At 39.1% G+C, this 19,298-nt stretch overlaps 1 protein-coding gene across 1 annotated transcript in view; it reads left to right on the top strand.

The window, feature by feature from the left end:
* The window catches only part of FNBP4 (formin binding protein 4), a 39,731-nt gene that overhangs the window by 13,502 nt on the left and 6,931 nt on the right, over positions 1–19,298 (top strand). The window contains exons 9-15 of the mRNA XM_036861641.1: positions 927–1,051; positions 2,347–2,451; positions 3,368–3,501; positions 4,492–4,679; positions 9,732–10,042; positions 10,591–10,735; positions 11,145–11,497. Coding sequence (XP_036717536.1) covers positions 927–1,051; positions 2,347–2,451; positions 3,368–3,501; positions 4,492–4,679; positions 9,732–10,042; positions 10,591–10,735; positions 11,145–11,497 — 1,361 coding nt within the window. The remainder of the gene's footprint in view (positions 1–926; positions 1,052–2,346; positions 2,452–3,367; positions 3,502–4,491; positions 4,680–9,731; positions 10,043–10,590; positions 10,736–11,144; positions 11,498–19,298) is intronic.

Here is a 19,298-nt window from a genome sequence, read left to right as displayed (position 1 = left end):
AAGCCTTTTTATCAAGACCCGTTTGATAAAGAACCCTTAGATATTCCAGGTTCTAGCTTTTGTAAATAATTGAAGCCATGGTTTTCTGGAAGAGAAGATTAGAAAAGATTAATAGATGAAGGAGGAAGGGAAAGCAGAAACTTCTTGGTAATGTGGTAAAACAAAGTAAATCATGTATATAGACACATTTTAAGAAAGTTGATTATAGGGGCTTCCCTGGTGGCGCATTGTTTAAGAATCCGCCTGCCAATGCAGGGGACACAGGTTCGAGCCCTGCTCCGGGAAGATCCCACATGCCGCAGAACAACTAAGCCCGTGCGCCACAACTACTGAGCCTGCGTGCTGCAACTACGGAAGCCCACACGCTTAGAGCTCGTGCTCCACAACAAGAGAGGCCACCACAATGAGAAGCCTGCGCACCGCAACAAAGAGTGGCCCCCGCTCGCCACAACTAGAGAAAGCCCGTGCGCAGCAACGAAGACCCAATGCAGTCAAAAATAAATAAAATAAATTTATTTTAAGAAAAAGAAAAAGGTGATTATAAATGATTAAATTTTTTGGCTTTTTAGAGACAGTAGGTTGATAAGTCATTAGGGCTTCCTTAACATGTAAGGAGAAAACAGGCAAAGGAGAGCACTAATAACTTTCAGATATTTCTGCTACAGGGTAAGAAAATGTATTTGGGGCTCTATTAATATTGGTCCTTTTTATTTATTTATTTTTTATTGAAGCATAGTTGATTTACAATGTGCCAATCTGTGCTGTACAGCTAGGTGACTCAGTTATACACATATAGACATTCTTTTTTTTATATTCTTTTTCATTATGGTTTATCAGAGGATATTGAATATAGTTCCCTGTGCTATAGAGTAGGACCTCGTTGTTTATAGTCCTTTTGATTTAATTTCCCATATTTTCTTTTTTAGCAATTGGTGCTGAAAATTCAGAAAAAGTAGATGAAAATTCGGACAAAGAGATGGAAGTAGAAGAATCTCCAGAAAAGATTAAAGTACAAACAGCACCTAAAGTAGAAGAAGAACAGGACTTGAAAGTATGTATATTACTTAATGCAACTTGACAAATAAGTATTTTAAAATTGGCGAACCATTTTAAATAGGCCAACTACTTTCTCTGTCTTTTAGCAAGTAGTAAAAAGTAATCTTTACTATCTCCAAATATAAATCATTTATTTGGTTTGGTGAAATGTTTATATTTAAGGTTGAAATAAGGAGCTATGAGACTGACTTGATGTAGAGAAATTATCTAAAAATAAATTCTAAATGCTTAATTACTTATAAGTAAGTCTCCATTGGAAAGCAATAGCTTATCAAATATAGGCTTCTCTAGTTTGGAAGTACTAAAGAGACTAAAGTCACAAATTTAATTCCTACATGAACTACTTGTCCTTACACAAAGGCATATTTGTTTCCAATTTCATTTCTGTTCCTAATGTCATGAGAAGAATTGGATCAAGTAAGTATGTGGCTCTTAAAGTGTGATCTGTTGGAAAAACCACTTAGCATATTCTTTTGACTTGCAAGAGTTTGTCCACTCACCAGCTAGTGTACAGCCGTGTAGATGGGACTGGGAGAATTAATTTTTTTCAGTGTGAGGCTAGTATAAGCAATTAGTAATGGATAAATGATGGCTTGGACAGTACTGGGGGTTATGTCATTTAGGACCTATTTTCTTTTTTTTTTTTTTTTTTTTTTTTTTTTAATTTATTTATTTTTTATTTATATATTTTTGGCTGTATTGGGTCTCCGTTGCTGCGCGTGGGCTTTTTCTAGTTGTGGCGAGAGGGGGCTACTCTTCGTTGCGGTGCGCGGGCTTCTCATTGCGGTGGCTTCTCTCACTGTGGAGCACGGGCTCTAGGCACACGAGCTTCAGTAGTTGTGGCACGCAGGCTCAGTAGTTGTGGCTCGTGGGCTCTAGAGCGCAGTCTCAGGAGTTGTGGCGCACGGGCTTAGTTACTCCGTGGCATGTGGGATCTTCCCGGACCAGGGCTTGAACCCGTGTCCCCTGCATTGGCAGGCGGATTCTTAACCACTGCGCCACCAGGGAAGCCCTAGGACCTATTTTCAACTTCCATATCGTATTAGAGTAGATAGTGCGTCTAATTTCTCTTGACCTTGTCTCATTATTTAACACTTTGTTGTGTGAATTATTTTACTGTAAATTAGGGTTTTATCTTGTACATAACTAGTTGCGGTATGTGAGAAAGGCTGTTTATAGGCAGACCCATTTTTCTAGTATCTTTAACGATAAATGAAAGATTCTACATAATAAAGAAAATTTTGCTGACTCTGTTTTTATTTTTCCTTTTTTTTCTTTCCTGCATTACAGTTTCAGATTGGAGAACTGGCAAATACCCTGACAAGTAAATTTGAATTCTTAGGCATTAATAGGCAGTCCATCTCCAACTTTCATGTGCTGCTTTTACAGACTGAGGTAATTTAGTCATTTTTAGTATAAACAGTCAATGTTTGAATGAAATGCTGTGTGTGTGAGGAATCTGTCTTATTTATGTTTCAATCCTAAATTTAAATTTTTAATCTTGATGTATATTTGAACCACCAACCCAGGAAATAAAACTGTGTATTAGCCAAAACAAAACATAATTATGGAAATAAATACTGAGAGTTAGTGTATGATGATGATACTTAACCCCCTTGAATTGGCATATATTCTATTTTTCTAAGAAATTAAAATTCTGTTCATAGTGATGATGAGACCACATAATGTTGAAAGTACTTTATACGTGTTAAAGCATAATAGACTTTTTTGGCGGGGCACGGGCGGGGGTGGCACTCAGCTTTTGGGATCTTAGTTCCCCCACCAGGGATCAAACCCGGGCCCACGGCAGTGAAAGCGAGGAGTCCTAACCACTGGATCGCCGGGGAACTCCCTATAGGTCTATTTAAAAAGAGAAGTTCTGGATCCTATTTGTAACCTGTGTACTTTACGATAAATAGGTTAGGATTAGGTAAGGAATTCCTGTAGGAAGTTGACTGATTTCCCTGAGAACTAAACCTTTAATTTTGATTAATAACATTACTTAATTGAATGAACTATCTACCCAAAAAATAACTTTAGTTACTGGGGAACCATCTTAATATAGTCCAAAGGGAAAAACAAAACTACTGCTACTCATTTTCACAGTTATTGGAGATTTGGCAGTACTGGGGTCCAGTCTCATTTTTGAGAACTCTGAAGAGCAAACAAGATTTTTTAGGATGGGATTTCTTTTCCTGTTTGGTCTAGTCTGCTGCCAGAGTATACATCATGGACCAGAAGACTTAAGTTCCTTTTACCTCTGCCTCCTGACATCATAATAAGTCTTTAACTTACTGCTTTTTTATTTTAGACACGGATTGCAGACTGGCGGGAAGGGGCTCTTAATGGAAACTACCTTAAACGAAAACTTCAGGATGCAGCAGAACAACTAAAACAGTATGAAATAAACGCCACTCCTAAAGGCTGGTCCTGCCACTGGGACAGGTACGCACTCTTCTCCCCTTTTCACCTTTCACCTTTGACATCTCAGACTTGATTTGTGATCACCACCACCTGACGACCTGACAGCCTGTCTGGAGACTGAGAGCAGCTGCATTAGCGGTGCTGGGCAGGCAAAGCACCCCAAGCACTTACAGAGTTTGGGCCAGCCACACGTTGGAGAAACAAAAAGCAATGTCTAAAGTGTTCCATGTAACGGATTTTTTCCCAAGATTGGACAAAGCTGGTTTTTACTCCAGAGTGTTGTTGCACGGAGTAGGGCGGGCTTGGGGGTTAAGCGCATGCGAGAGCTCTGTGCGCTTTACAGGACCTCTGGAAGCAACTACTCCTGATTAACCTCGGTGAAGTTAAGGAAAGCTTCGTGGCTGAAGATGTGAATGAAGAACAAGATTACTATCTTCTGCCAGCAGGTCAGATGAAAACATTTCTTTTTATATTTGGCTTTTCTTGATTTTTTTTTCGTTATTTGAAATCTTTGCTCTTTTATTTTTCAGCTCCCAGATCCTCTCCCTCTCTTTAGCTTTCACTGTGTTTGGTATCAAGAGTATGAAATGTGAATTCCACGGTTCAAGAGGGGAAGAGTCACCTTTCGCAAACTTCGTTCTCTTCTTTGGAAGGGAAATTAGTGTTCTAGGAGATTGAGTCCCTTTGCTAATGAAACTTGAAACCCTGTTAAGCATTGGCAAAAAAAAAAAAAAAAAAAATAGATGTGAGAGGTGTTTTTCTAAGTCATCTGTTGGAGTGAGAGGGCTCAGGGCTGTATTCACAGAGCTGCTGGCAGTGCAAATAGCTTTGAATTATCCTTGGTTCTCCATCCTCAATTGTCAAAGCTCTTTGTTGCCTTTGTGAATAGCAGTCCATTAAGAAGAGGTTCGTCCCTGTGAGAGCAGACTGCTGTCCTGGGACAGGACCAAATGGAAGTGTCTTTGTAGGAGAATGGGTCTTAAAACATGTGTTTTCTTTCTTGTAATTTAGGGATCATAGACGATATTTCTATGTAAACGAACAGTCGGGCGAGTCTCAGTGGGAGTTCCCAGATGGTGAGGAGGAAGAGGAAGAAAGCCAAGCACAAGAAAGTAGAGACGAGACTCTTCCTAAACAGACCTTGAAAGACAAAACTGGCACTGACTCAAATTCTACAGACTCTTCCGAGAATTCCACAGGTGGGACAATTTACCCTGTTTTAATTGGAGAGAAATTATTTTAGAGGAAAAAACAAAAGACTTGTATTAACATGTAAAAGAAAATAATTTAAATCATAATCACATAAATTTCTAACTAAAAAATAATGGCCCTAAGGAAAAGAAAAAAAAGAATGCAGGATTTATATTGAAGAAAACTAAGGTAATGACTAGTTGGAAATAAGCATACTATTGATACCAGACTCTGCTAAAAAATAAAATTATGAGCCAGTGTATTTTTATTTTAAAAGATTGTCCTCTAACTATTCTGTCATGCCACAGACGAAGCTGTGGATTTCCAATAACAGGAATTCTAATTAATGCTAAGGAACCAGTTATTTAAATTGTCGATATTTATGTGGAGTAATAAGAGATTTGTTCTGCCTTTCTGTAGAGCACTTAGTCTGCTGATTTTGCAACCTCATTTTTACACTTCACTAATCTCGTAGGAAGTATGGTTGTTACAAACCAAAATGATCTGAATAAATGCTGTGAAACTAGGACCATACTTGTTTCAGAGAAGCAAAATAATTGATCATTGCAAATCATCAATATTCCAGTATAAAACAATTAAGATGTCTCAATCCAGTTAAAGTACTCTTAGGGAACTTCAGTTTGGTTATATAAATTTAAAAAAGAAAAAAAAGGCTTTCATAGTTCTTCATTTACTCTGAGAATCTGAAGAGCCATTGCTTGATTTCCTTATTATGGAAGAAGATACATTTTTTTTTTTTCCTCGAAGTCCATCTTTCTTGCAATGACAAAAATTAGTGGCTAATGAAGCATAGTCCAGACTGTGATGAACAAACAGCCTTTCAATCTGAAAAACTGGTAGATGTTTGTTTAAATGATAGCATGTGAAGGTAAGAGTGTTGTGGAATGATTTCTAAAGTCAAAAACCTTTGTGAACTGTATTCAATATTTTGTAATAACCTATAATGGAAAAAATCTGAAAAGTATATATATGTATAACTGAATCACTTTGCTGTACGCCTGAAACATTGTAAATCAACTATACTTCAATTTTTTAAAATGAAAAAATAAAGTCACGAACCTTTGAGGATAAAAAGATAGTTTTTTGTAACATGGGAGTGAAGAGCTGAATTCTTATGTCCTCTGCTTATCAAAAATAATATTTTGTATTCTACTGGCTCCCTAATCCCAGTAGAAAAGTTCTGATTGTGTAGCAAATAAAAATAGTCATGTACCAATGATTTTGTTAACTTCTTAAATAGCCTAAGAATCATTATCAGGTCACTCAAAATAGGCATCTATGACTGCAGATAATTTTAGAACATAGCAAAAAAGTGGTTTTCTACTTCATATAATTTTAGAACATAGCAAAATGGTTTTCTACTTCATATTTCAGAAAAATATTTTCTTAAATTACAGGGTGTACCATTTTCATGAAGAGATTTTCTTTAGATTACTTTGTCATTCTTTGGGTAGTGAATAGTAGATACGTCTAGTAACTTGGTTTTTTTTTTTTTTTTTTTTTAAATTTATTTTATTTTTGACTGTGTTGGGTCTTCGTTTCTGTGCGAGGGCTTTCTCTAGCTGCGGCGAGCGGGGGCCACTCTTCATTGCGGTGCGCGGGCCTCTCACTGTCGCGGCCTCTCTTGTTGCGGAGCACAGGCTCCAGACGCGCAGGCTCAGTAGTTGTGGCTCACGGGCCTAGTTGCTCCACGGCATGTGGGATCTTCCCAGACCAGGGCTCGAACCCGTGTCCCCTGCATTAGCAGGCAGATTCTCAACCACTGCACCACCAGGGAAGCCCTAGTAACTTGGTTTTATTTACTTTTTAATAGTTAGTGAACGGAAGAGGCTTGATGGTGGTTCTGGTTTGGTGATTCCCTTCTTGACCACTGTCTAATGTCCCTTCTTATATGTTCTAAAGCTGAATATTCTAGAATTGCTAATGCTAAGTGTGTGTGAACACCTTAAAGTTAAACATTAAGTTACTTTCTCCCTTTGTTAATGACACGCAGTTGGTACTGTCTGGTAAAGGAAAAAGCCACTGGTAAACCAGCTTATATTTTTGAGCCTCTTGATTGAGAGCTACTAAAACCATATGATAAACTTGATCTAAATAAAATCCAAATCTTGTACTAAGGTCCTTGGAATTGAAGAGCAATACCAATCACTATTTTAAGCCTGTAAAGAAAGTTTATAATGCTTGCTTTTTGTCAGCCCAACAGTGGTTAAAATCATCTTTTAAAGAAGAAAAACTATACACTGAGGAGCAAGGAAGTTTCAAAGTTCTGTTCATTTTTAATCCTTGTTCATTGTTCCATGTCTGAATTTGACATTATATCTCTTAAGATGAGTGATACTTCAAGATACCCAACATGTCTGTTTTGTTGGGCTTTTGTCAGGTTAAGTTAAGCTGCTTTTCCAAAAAGTCTCTGTGGAATTATTATTTGTATAATAATTTCTTGATTTAAACTGATAAACTGGCCTCTTGCCTCAAAATACTAAGCAGTAATACTTTTGGGGGGAATATAGGAAAACAATAAAGGAAGCCTACCTTTATAAGAAAGAAAGCCTGATTTTCTATTTATATAGGAATAAAGATTCATAGAAAAAATATGTTCTTGGAGAATTCAACATTTGTATCCTCACAGTATTCTGTTTTTAAGCTTGATACTTTAAAAAATTTATTAGCACATAATAAAAGCTGTGTATATACCATTTTACTCTCTTCTTGGACTTCAGACTTAATATTCTCTTAAATGGCAAAATACCTCAACTGGGTTAAATTTAGAAATGAAGAGAAGCAGTATGTAATATGACATCCGTGGATATTCAAACTACGATTTCTCGAAATTCTTTGTATTTAAGCTAAAGGAGATAATTATCAATGTTACGATGCAGCTTTTATGTTTTGAGTAAACTTAGTTTAGGATTCAAATATTAACTCTAAAAGTGCTCCTATATGATCTAAATTTATCAAGTCTAGTTTGTTTCCTATTTACAGAAAGCTCAATTATTTCTGATTAACTTTGTTGAAGGTTGTAAACCACATTATTAATCTTGAACCTACTGTGTTTTCTTGATTTCCTCTGCATAGCAGCTTCTCACCATCATAAATATACCAGTATTGCATTATGCTTCTAGATGAGAAACCTACCGATATATAAATCTGACAAATTTGTTTACCTACCATATATTGTGGTTGGTTTAGTAAAAGGAAGTTTAATAAGTTATTAATCCTCAACGTTTACTTCCTTAGTTCTAATGTAATCTTGATGTACTATTATGTAGTGTAATAGAGTGCCTGCCCATACCCAAACTGTCTACAAGTTAGTGTAGAAATTCATAAAGGTTAATGAGACACTTGAAGTCTTTTAGCTGGAAAACTGAATTCTTGTTTTCTGGTGAATTTTTTTCAGTTCCCTTTTCCTTGGTAGTAAGCAGTTTCTCAAAATAATTAGAGTAACCATGTGAATTATGTTCTTAAAGTCTCTTACATAATGTATCATCTACCTGTTTCATAAAAAAGTGAAACTATTCTAAAAGCTAAATGGTTCATGGCTGCTTTGGTTTTACATTGTTGAGTGCCAGTGTGGTGTATTTTGAGCAAAGTAAGGTAAAAGGCCTTATCCTCTTGTTCTAGAGCCTTCTATAATAGAGTCGTTATTTAATCTACTGCTTTGACCATGGAATTTGACAGGTGATGGCATCTGGATCTCTACTCCTTGAGAAATGAAATTTGAGATTTCTAAAGCTCTTAGACTCCTGATATTTCACCAGGACATGTTGTTAAAATAGCACTAGGGGAGTTCCCTGGTGGCCTAGTGGTTAGGATTCTGGGCTTTCACTGCTGTGGCCCGGGTTCAATTCCTGGTGGAGGAATTGAGATCCCGCAAGCAAGACGCACGGCTCAGCCAAGAAAAAAAAAAAAACAAATAGCACTAGACTAGGGGTCAGACTTGGCCACTAAGAGCTATATGATCTTGGGCAAGTCATTTCCCTCCTGGGTTTCATTACCTTTAAAATGAGAGGGGTAAACTAGACGATTTCTCATGTCTCTTCTACTCCTAAATTCTATGATTTTAGGGAGAAAATCCCCTTCAGCATTCCTGAGATATATATCTAATAGTCCCAAATATTGTGAAACTTCCCTATTGACGATAAAGAGGGATGGGGAAGGCTGCAAGTAAGTATATCTTCCTATTTTCTCTAATCTTTAAAGCTTTTCCCAGCAGAGAAAGGGCAGTAATTAACTATGACTTTTGCAAATTTTGAGGAAAGCTAACCCTGCAGCTCCTCAGATGTAATTTCTTAACTTTAGTAGCCATTTCAAATCCTCCATATCTTCAAACACCTCTTCTCTGTGTTATATTTTTCATTATCATTTACCTTGAAGATTCATGCTCTCTGATTTCCCTGTTCTCCTCACAGGAATAAAAAGTACCCTCCCTGATTTGTTGCTGTGATTTAGCAAATGAATAATTCACACAAAGGTGTGAAGGAATGATAGGATTGACAATATCACCTTGCAAATGGATTTTTGAAACTTAGTAACCCAAATTAATTGAAATGGGTAGAGTTTGTGTGAGTGTTTTGAATGTGTACTTCTCTGGGTCATCCTTAATCACTTATCTAACTCACTAAAAGATAAAGTACATGGAATCAGTATTGCAAATGCACATCATTCACTCACTTTTTCACTTTTGAAATAAAGAAGACCCCAGAATGTTGCCTTCTAGTTGTGTGTCTTTGAAATAAAAAACTTCAGGTTCAGATGACTGAATTTCTCATTGAGTTGATGTGATGTGCTTCATTTACTCCGCCATAAATCTGTACCCAGAAAACAAGACTAGCATAACACAGCTGGGCCGAGTGCTAACAGTAAATTCTATAAATTTATCTTTTCATGGAAGTCATTTTTGAACTGAGTTTAATATTTCAGTGACATCAGTGTAGAATAGATGTCTGTGGGACAGATTTTGTCTCTACAGTCAGTTGAACATTTCTGTGTTCATGGAGTTTTAGGCTTGCTTTTTCCCTGACTCCTATTTGTTTTCATAGGTTCTCTTTGTAAAGAGTCCTTTTCTGGCCAAGTTTCTTCTTCATCACTCATGCCACTTACTCCATTCTGGACCCTTCTTCAGTCAAACGTGCCTGTGCTTCAACCTCCATTACCTTTGGAAATGCCACCGCCTCCACCTCCACCTCCAGAATCCCCTCCTCCCCCTCCCCCTCCTCCTCCTCCTGCAGAAGATGGTGAGATCCAGGAGGTCGAGATGGAGGATGAAGGAAGTGAGGAGCCTCCTGCTCCAGGAACAGAGGAGGATACTCCATTGAAACCTTCGGCACAAACCACAGTTGTAACTAGCCAGGTGAGAAATGCCATCTGGTATTCTGAAGAGTTTTGCGGGGGACCGGGGCATGAGTGACACGTTTTATTTTTTTTTAATTAATTTATTTATTTTGGGCTGCGTTGGGTCTTCGTTGCTACACGCGGGCTTTCTCTGGTTGCGGCGAACTGGGGCCTACTCTTCGTTGCGGTGCGCGTGCTTCTCATTGCAGTGGCTTCTCTTGTTGCAGAGCACGCGCTCTAGGTGCGTGGGCTCAGTAGTTGCGGCATGTGGGCCCTAGAGCACGTGGGCTTCAGTAGTTGCAGCACGCAGGCTTCAGTAGTTGTGGCTTGCAGGCCCAGTAGCTGTGGCTCGCGGGCTCCAGAGCGCAGGCTCATTAGTTGTGGTGCACAGGCTTACTTGCTCCACAGCATGTGGGATCTTCCCGGACCGGGGATTGAACCCGTTGTCCCCTGCATTGGCAGGCGGATTCTTAACCACTGCACCACCAAGGAAGTCCCTACATGTTTTATTTTAGAAGAGGATATTTAACCAGGGGCTACAGCCACTGACTAGACTCTCTGTTTCAGAGTTCAGCTGACTGTACCATCTCTAGTTCTCCTTCCACTAAAGCAATAAAGAGAAAAGCTACAGAAATTAGTACTGCAGCAGTTCAGAGGTCAGCTACCATTGGTAGTTCTCCGGTCCTCTACAGCCAATCGGCTGTAGCTGCAGGTAAGCATTGTGATTAAAATGTATTTTCATCAATGTATTATCTTTGTTTTCAGAATTAGATATCATAAATTAATGTTAAAGGCTTTTCATTGCAAACACTGTTTATGTGCATTTCTTTCAGTTACTAAAAAACCACTGTTAACATTGGCATATATCCTTCCAGATTGTTTTCTGAGCATTTACACATCAGTGATCTTGATATTTAAGTACCTTAATGCTAAAATATTCAGAACACCAGAAAATGTGACTGGGTTTTTTGTTTGTTTTTTGGGTTTTTTTGTGTGTTTCTTGGCGGGGGGGTATATTAGAATCACTTTGTAGGTGATCTAACTCCCAGTTTCCTTTTCCTCCTCCTTGTTTTTGGCTTTGTCACAATGTCCTTTTTATAGTTTTATGTTTTCTGTTTTAGGTCACCAGGCAACAGGGATTGGACAGCAGACTGCAGGAATTGGACACCAGGCACTATCAGCTAGCCATCCAGCAGCAGGAATGGGTCATCAGGCCAGAGGAATGAACCTGCAGTCAAATTACTTAGGACTGGCATCAGCTCCTGCAATTATGAGCTATGCTGAGTGTTCCGTCCCAGTGGCAGTGACCGCTCCCACACTGCAGCCAGTCCAGGCCCGCGGTGCTGTGCCTGCTGCTGCCATCATAGAACCCCCTCCCCCACCCCCTCCCCCTCCCCCTCCTCCTCCCCCCCCACCACCACCAGCTCCCAAAATGCCAGCACCCGAGAAGACAAAAAAAGGAAAGAAAGATAAGGTATAGTAAATCTCTCTTTAAATTTTAGTTTAAGATTTTTGTTTTACTGAGGTGGTATTTAAAGTAGAAATTCAGTAGCATTTAGTATATTCACACTGTGGTGTAACCACCACCTCTCTCTGGTTACGTCACATTTTCCTAAGTCCAGAAGAGAACCCTGTACCCATTAAGCAGGCACACCTCATTACCCCATTCCCCTAGTCTCTGGGAACTACCAGTCAGCTTTCTGTCTCCACCAGTTTACCTACTCTGGAATTGTGCATATGTGAATTTTTGTGTCTGACTTGCTTCACTTAGCGCACAGTGTTTTGGGGGTTCATCCATGTTGTAGCTTGTATCAGTACTTTGTTCTTTTTATGGCTGCATGATATTCCATCGTGTGTATATACCACAATTTGTTTATCCGTTCATTCATTGATGGACATTTGGATTGTTTTATACTTCTTGGCTATTATGAACAGTATCTATGTAAACATGCATATGAGTACATGCATATTGAATACTTATTTTCATTTCTTTTGTGTATATGTATATTTAGGAGTGGAATTGCTGGATCGTATGGTAATTCTGTGTGTAACTTTTTGAGGAGCCTTTTTTCCACAGTGACTGAACCATTTTACATTACCATCAGCAACGTACAAGGGTACTAGTATCTCCAGCTGTTCACCAACACTGGGTACATTCCACTTTCTAAAGAAATTATTCTGTCAGTCCTGGCAGGTATGAAGTGGTATCTCATTGTGGGCTGTTTTTTTTTTTTGGTTGTTTTTTTATCTGGCTGTGCCAGGTCTTCATTGAGGCACATGGGATCTTCATTGCCACATGCAGGCTCCTTTAGTTGCGGCATGCCGGATCTAGTTCCCTGATCAGGGATCGAACCCATGCCCCTTGCGTTGGGAGCACAGTCTTTTTTTTTTTTTTTAAATAAATTTATTTATTTATTTATTTATTTTTGGCTATGTTGGGTCTTCGTTTCTGTGCGAGGGCTTACTCTAGTTGCGGCGAGCAGGGGCCAGTCTTCATCATGGTGCGCGGGCCTCTCACTATCACAGCCACTCTTGTTGCGGAGTACAGGCTCCGGACATGCAGGCTCAGTAGTTGTGGCTCACGGGCCCAGTTGCTCCGCGGCATGTGGGATCTTCCCAGACCAGGGCTCGAACCCGTGTCCCCTGCATTGGCAGGCGGATTCTCAACCACTGTGCCACCAGGGAAGCCTGGGAGCACAGTCTTAACCACTGGACCACCACGGAAGTCCCTCCTGGTTTTGATTTCTGTTTCTCTAGTGAGTAATTATGTTGAGCATCTTTTCATTTGCTTTTTGGCCATTTGTTTATCTTTTTTGGAGAAATGTCTACTCAAGTCCTTTGACTCTCCAATATTTTTTATTTGGGTTGTTTGTCTTTTTGTTATTGAATTGTAAGAGTTCCGTATATATTCTAAATACAAGTCCCTTATAAGATACATGATTTGCGAATAGTTTCTCCCATCCTGTGTGTTGTTTTTTCACACTGATAGTGTCCTTTAGTACACTAAAGTTTTTAATTTTGATAAAGTCTAACTTACTTTCATTTTTTTTAAATTTACTTATTTATTTTATAATTTGTTTTTGGCTGCGTTGGGTCTTTGTTGCGCAGGGGCTTTCTCTAGTTGTGGCGAGCGGGGGCTGCTCTTCGTTGCAGTGCACAGGCTTCTCACTGCAGTGGCTTCTCTTGTTGCGGAGCACGGGCTTCAGTAGTTGTGACTCTCGAGCTCTAGAGTGCAGGCTCGGTAGTTGTGGCGCACGGGATTAGTTGCTCCACAGCATGTGGGATCTTCCCAGACCAGGGCTCGAACCTGTGTCCCCTGCATTGGCAAGCGGATTCTTAACCACTGCTCCACTAGGGAAGTCCTGCTTTCATTTTTGTTGTGCTTTTCATCATGTCTAAGAATTCATTGCCAAATCCGAGGTCATGAAAATTTACCCCTATGTTTTCTTTTGAGTTTTATAGTTTTAGCACTCAATGTAAGTTGTTGATTCATTCAGTTAAAACTTTTTTTTTTTACATCTTTATTGGAGTATAATTGCTTTACAATGTTGTGTTAGTTTCTCCTGTATAACAAAGTGAATCAGCTATACGTATACATATATCCCCATATCCCCTCCCTCTTGCGTCTCCCTCCCACCCTCCCTATCCCACCCCTCTAGGTGGTCACAAAGCACCGAGCTAATCTCCCTGTGCTATCCAGCTGCTTCCCACTAGCTAGCTATTTCACATTTGGTAGTGTATATACGTCAGTGCTACTCTCTCACGTCGTCCCAGCTTACCCTTCCCCCTCCCCGTGTCCTCAAGTCCATTCTCTACATCTGTGTCTTTATTCCTGTCCTGCCCTTAGGTTCATCAGAACCCTTTTTTTTTTTTTTAGATTCCATATATATGTGTTAGCATACGGTATTTGTTTTTCTGTTTCTGACTTACTTCACTCTGTATGACAGACTCTAGGTCCATCCACCTCACTACAAATAACTCAATTTCGTTTCTTTTTATGGCTGAGTAATATTCCATTGTATATATGTGCCACATCTTCTTTATCCATTCATCTGTCAATGGACACTTAGGTTGCTTCCATGTCCTGGCTATTGTAAATAGTGCTGCACTGAACATTGTGGTACATGACTCATTTTGAATTATGGTTTTCTCAGGGTATATGCCCAGTAGTGGGATTGCTGGGTTATATGATAGTTCTATTTTTAGCTTTTTAAGGAACCTCCATACTGTCCTGCATAGTGGCTGTATCAATTTACATTCCCACCAACAGTGCAAGAGGGTTCCCTTTTCTCCACACCCTCTCCAGCATTTATTGTTTGTAGATTTTTTAATGATGGCCATTCTGACCAGTGTGAGGTGATACCTCACTGTAGTTTTGCTTTTCATTTCTCTAATGATTAGTGATGTTGAGCATCTTTTCACGTCTTTGTTGGCAGTCTGTATATCTTCTTTGGAGAAATGTCTCTTTAGGTCTTCTGCCCATTTTTGGATTGGGTTGTTTGTTTTTTTCATATTGAGCTGCATGAGCTGCTTGTATATTTTGGAGATTAATCCTCTGTCAGTTGCTTCGTTTGCAAATAATTTCTCCCATTCTGAGGGATGTCTTTTTGTCTTATGGTTTCCTTTGCTGTGCAAAAGCTTTCAAGTTTCATTAGGTTCCATTTGTTTATTTTTGTTTTTGTTTCCATTTCTCTACGAGGTGGGTCAGAAAGGATCTTGCTGTGATTTATGTCATAGAGTGTTCTACCTGTGTTTTCCTCCAAGAGTTGTATAGTGTCTGGTCTTACATTTAGGTCTTTAATCCATTTTGAGTTTATTTTTGTGTATGGTGTTAGGAAGTGTTCTAATTTCATTCTTTTACATGTAGCTGTCCAGTTTTCCCAGCACCACTTATTGAAGAGGCTGTCTTTTCTCCACTGTATATTCTTTCCTCCTTTGTCGAAGATAAGGTGACCATATGTGCGTGGCTTTATCTCTGGGCTTTCTGTCCTGTTCCATCGATCACTGTTTATGTTTTTGTGCCAGTACCATACTGTCTTGATTACTGTAGCTTTGTAGTATAGTCTGAAGTCAGGGAACCTGATTCCTCCAGCTCTGTTTTTCTTTCTCAAGATTGCTTTGGCTCTTCGGGGTCTTTTGTGTTTCCATACAAATTGTGAAATTTTTTGTTCTAGTTCTGTGAAAAATGCCATTGGTAGTTTGATAGGGATTGCATTGAATCTGTAGATTGCTTTGGGTAGTACAGTCATTTTCACAATGTTTATTCTTCCAATCCAAGAACATGGTATATCTCTCCATCTGTTTGTATCATCTTTAATTCCTTTCATCATTGTCTTACAGTTTTCTGCATACAGGTCTTTTGCCTCCTTAGGTAGGTTTATTCCTAGGTATTTTATTCTTTTCATTGCAGTGGTAAATGGGAGTGTTTGCTTAGTTTCTCTTTCAGACTTTTCATCATTAGTGTATAGGAATGCAAGAGATATCTGTGTATTAATTTTATATCCTGCTACTCTACCAAATTCATTGATTAGCTCTAGTAGTTTTCTGGTAACATCTTTAGGATTCTCTAGGTATAGTATCATGTTATCTGCAAACAGTGACAGCATTTTCAGTTTATTTTTGTATGGTGTCAAGTAGAGATCCAATTTCACTCTCTTGAGTGTGATATCCTGTTGTCCCTGCACCATTTGTTGAAGAGACCATTCTTTACCCCATTCAATGGTAGACCTTATCTAAAATCAGTTCACCATAAACATACGGGTTTATTCCATTGGTCTATATGCCAGCACCACGTTGTTTTGATTACTATAACTTTGTGGTATGTTTTGAATTTGAGAAGTGTGAGTTCTCTGACTTAGTGCTTCTTTTTCAATATTGGCTATTCAGGCCCCCTTGTAATTTCATATGAATTTAAAGGTCAGCTTTTCCATTTCTACATAAAAGGCCAGTGGAATTTTGATAGGGATTGCATTTAACCTGTAGATTGTTTGGGTCATATTACCTATCTAACAATATTGAATCTTTCAGTCTGTGAGCACAGGATTCCTTTCCATTTATTTAGGTCTTTAATTTCTTTCAGCAGTGTTTTATAATTTTCAGTGTACAACTCTTTCATCTCCTTGGCTGAATTTATTCTCAGGTATTTTATTCTTTTGTGTGCTATTTTAAGTGGTATGATTTTACCCTTTTATTGTTATGTAATGTCCTTCTTTATCTCTTTTAACAGTTTTTTACTTAATTTCCATTTTGTCTTGTAGTAATCCACTTACCCCTTCTTTCTCTTGGCTACAATTTTCATGGAATGTGTTTTTCTGTCCTTTCACTTTAAACTTGTGTATGTCCTTAGATGTAAAATGAATTTCTTATAGACGTGAGCAGTTTCAATTGCATTTTGTTTTTTTAACCCATTCTGCCAATACTGTAACCAAAGAAAGTGGGGGTCCCAGCTGCTCACCACTCAGAAGCCAATAAAGGGGCAAGGTTGGTGGAAAGGGAAGTTTGCTTTATTTTCGATGCTGGCAACCCGGGGTGGGGAGGAACTCCTGTCCAGAGGCCGACTCCCCCCACTTACAGTCAGTGGACAAGAGCTTTCATAGGTGAAGGGAGGGGACAACAGACAGAAACAGCACTGTCAGCTCTAACAGTCCATCTTGAAATTGGTCACGCGGTGGCCTATCAGCATCATCGTGATTAGTTTAACTACAGTTAATCTTCAGTTCCAGGGTCGGTTTGTTCCCATTTCCTTGAGGCCAGTTCTCGGAATTGTGGCAGCTTATGTCATGGCTACAGTCTGGTGGTCATCATGTAGTTAACTTCTTCCACCTGGTGGGGGTTTCAGTATCTATAAGACGGCTCACAGGATGTGGCTTAGAATATTATCTATAGCCCTTGAGAAGGAACTAAAGGTCCTTAACTATGCTTAATGACTAAACAGTTATTACTTGGTCTCATTTGACTGTTTTCCTTTGTTTCTGCATTTTCTCATTTCTCCAGTGAAACTTTTTTTTTTTTTTTTTGGGCTGCACTGTGCAGCATTTGGAATCTTAGTTCCCCAACAGGGGATTGAACCTGCACCCCCTGCAGTGGAAGCACAGAGTCTTAACCACTGGACCACTAGGGAGGTCCCTAATTAAACTTATTCTTTGGCTGAAGTTTTTTTCACAGACGAAAGGTAGGCCAAGGACATGACAGGAAGGGACCGTAGGGTCCTGCTCCATTGCAGTATGTGTTTTTTGATTGTAGAGTTTAATCCGTTTACATTAGTAAATTAATAATTTACTACAGTAATTACTGATAAGGAAGGATTTGGTATTCCTTTTGGTTGTTTTCTGTATGTCTTAATAATAGCTTTTTGGTCTCTCATTTCCTCCCTTACTGCCTTCCTTTATGTTTAGTTGATTTTTTTCAGTGACACATTTTGGTTTCTTTTTCATTTCCTTTTGTGTATATTCTATATTTATTTTCTTTGTGGTTATGGTAGGAATTACGTATAATATCTATTTTAAACTGATACAGTGAATTGCAGACAAAAACTCCTATACAGACACACCTCCACTCTGTTATGTTATTGGTGTTACAGATTATATCTTTATATACTGTGTACCCATTAATGTAGACTTATAATTATTTTTTATGCTTTTGTCTTTTAAAATCTGTAGAAGAATAAAAATTATGAACCAGTATCACAGTAATACTGGTTTATATGTTTGTCCTTGTATTTACCTTTAGCAGAGAACTTTATATTTTTGTATGACAAGTTACTGTCTAGCATCTTTTCATTTGAGCTTGAAAGACATGCTTTAGCATTTCTCGTAGGGCACATCTAGTGGTAATGAATTTTCTCAGCTTTTGTTTATCTAGGAATATCTTAGTTTTTCTCCCTCATTTTTTTTACATTTATTTATTTATTTATATTTTGGGCTGCATTGGGTCTTCGTTGCTGTACGCGGGCTTTCTCTAGTTGCAGCGAGTGGGCGTTACTCTTTGTTGCGGTGTGTGGGCTCTAGGCACGCGGGCTTCAGTAGTTGTGGCTCACAGGCTCAGTAATTGTGGCTTGTGGGCTCTAGAGCACAGCCTCAGTAGTTGTGGCACACGGGCTTAGTTGCTCCACAGCATGTGGGATCTTCCCAGTCCAGGGCTTGAACCCGTGTCCCCTGCATTGGCAAGCAGATTCTTAATCACTGTGCCGCCGGGGAAGCCCCATTATTTCTTAAATAAGATCTTTGCCCCTTTCTCCTCCTGGGATTCCCATAATGCATATGTTGGTCCACTTGATGGTGTCATATAAGTAAGTGACTTAGACTCTGTTCACTTTGCTTCATTCTTTTCCTTTTTGCTCTTCAGACTCAATAACTTCGAATGACCTATCATCAATTTTGCTGATCTTTTTTTATGCCTATTGGAGTCTGTTGTTGAAATAATGAATTTTCAATTCAGTTGATGTATTTTTCAGCTCCAGAATATTTCTTTGGTTCTTTTTAATAATAATATCTGTCTCTTTGTTGATAGTCTCATTTTGTTCATGTCATTTTCCTGATTTCCTTTCATTCTTTGTGTTTTCCTTTAGTTCTTTGAGCACGTTTAAGACAGTTGTTTTAAAGTCTTTGTCTAATAAATCTGAAACCTTTCTTTCTTTCTTCCTTCCTTCCTTCCTTCCTTCCTTCCTTCCTTCCTTCCTTCCTTTCCTTCCTTTCCTTCCTTTCCTTTCTTTCTTCTGTGCTGGGTCTTAGTGGTGGCACATGGGATCTTTTAGTTGTGGCGTGCGAACTCTTAGTTGTGGCATGCATGTGGGATCTGGTTCCCCATCCAGGGATCGAACCTGGGCCCCCTGCATTGGGAGTGCAGAGTCTTACCTACTGGACCACCAGGGAAGTCCCAGCATGTGTTTGTATGCTTTGTGATCTTTGGTTGAAAACTGCACATTAGAGAAAGTAACATACTCTCCCAGTCTTTGCACACTGACCGTGTATGGAGGAAAACCTTCATTAATGAGTCCAACATGAAGGTGCAACATTTTTTCAGGCCTTTTCTGGGCATATGTGTTCCCTGGACATGTGCTTTTTTTGTTTTCCTTTCTCCTTGTGTATTTCCTTTTAATTTCCCTAAGAGAGTCACACCTGCTTCTTCTGTGAGCCTTATATGTTCTGTTGTATTCCTCTGCCCATAATCTTTTGCCCCCATCTGTCCACATGACTTCTGTCCCCCTGTGGTTTTCACATGCCGCAACTCCTGCTACTGCCTTTCACGGCTTCCAACCTGAGACCCAAGATATACCA

This window comes from Balaenoptera musculus, chromosome 8 (genome assembly GCF_009873245.2).
Source record: "Balaenoptera musculus isolate JJ_BM4_2016_0621 chromosome 8, mBalMus1.pri.v3, whole genome shotgun sequence".
NCBI lineage: Eukaryota > Metazoa > Chordata > Mammalia > Artiodactyla > Balaenopteridae > Balaenoptera > Balaenoptera musculus.
The sequence above is the reverse complement of the archived record's forward strand: the minus strand, read 5'-3'. Positions and strand labels throughout refer to the sequence as shown.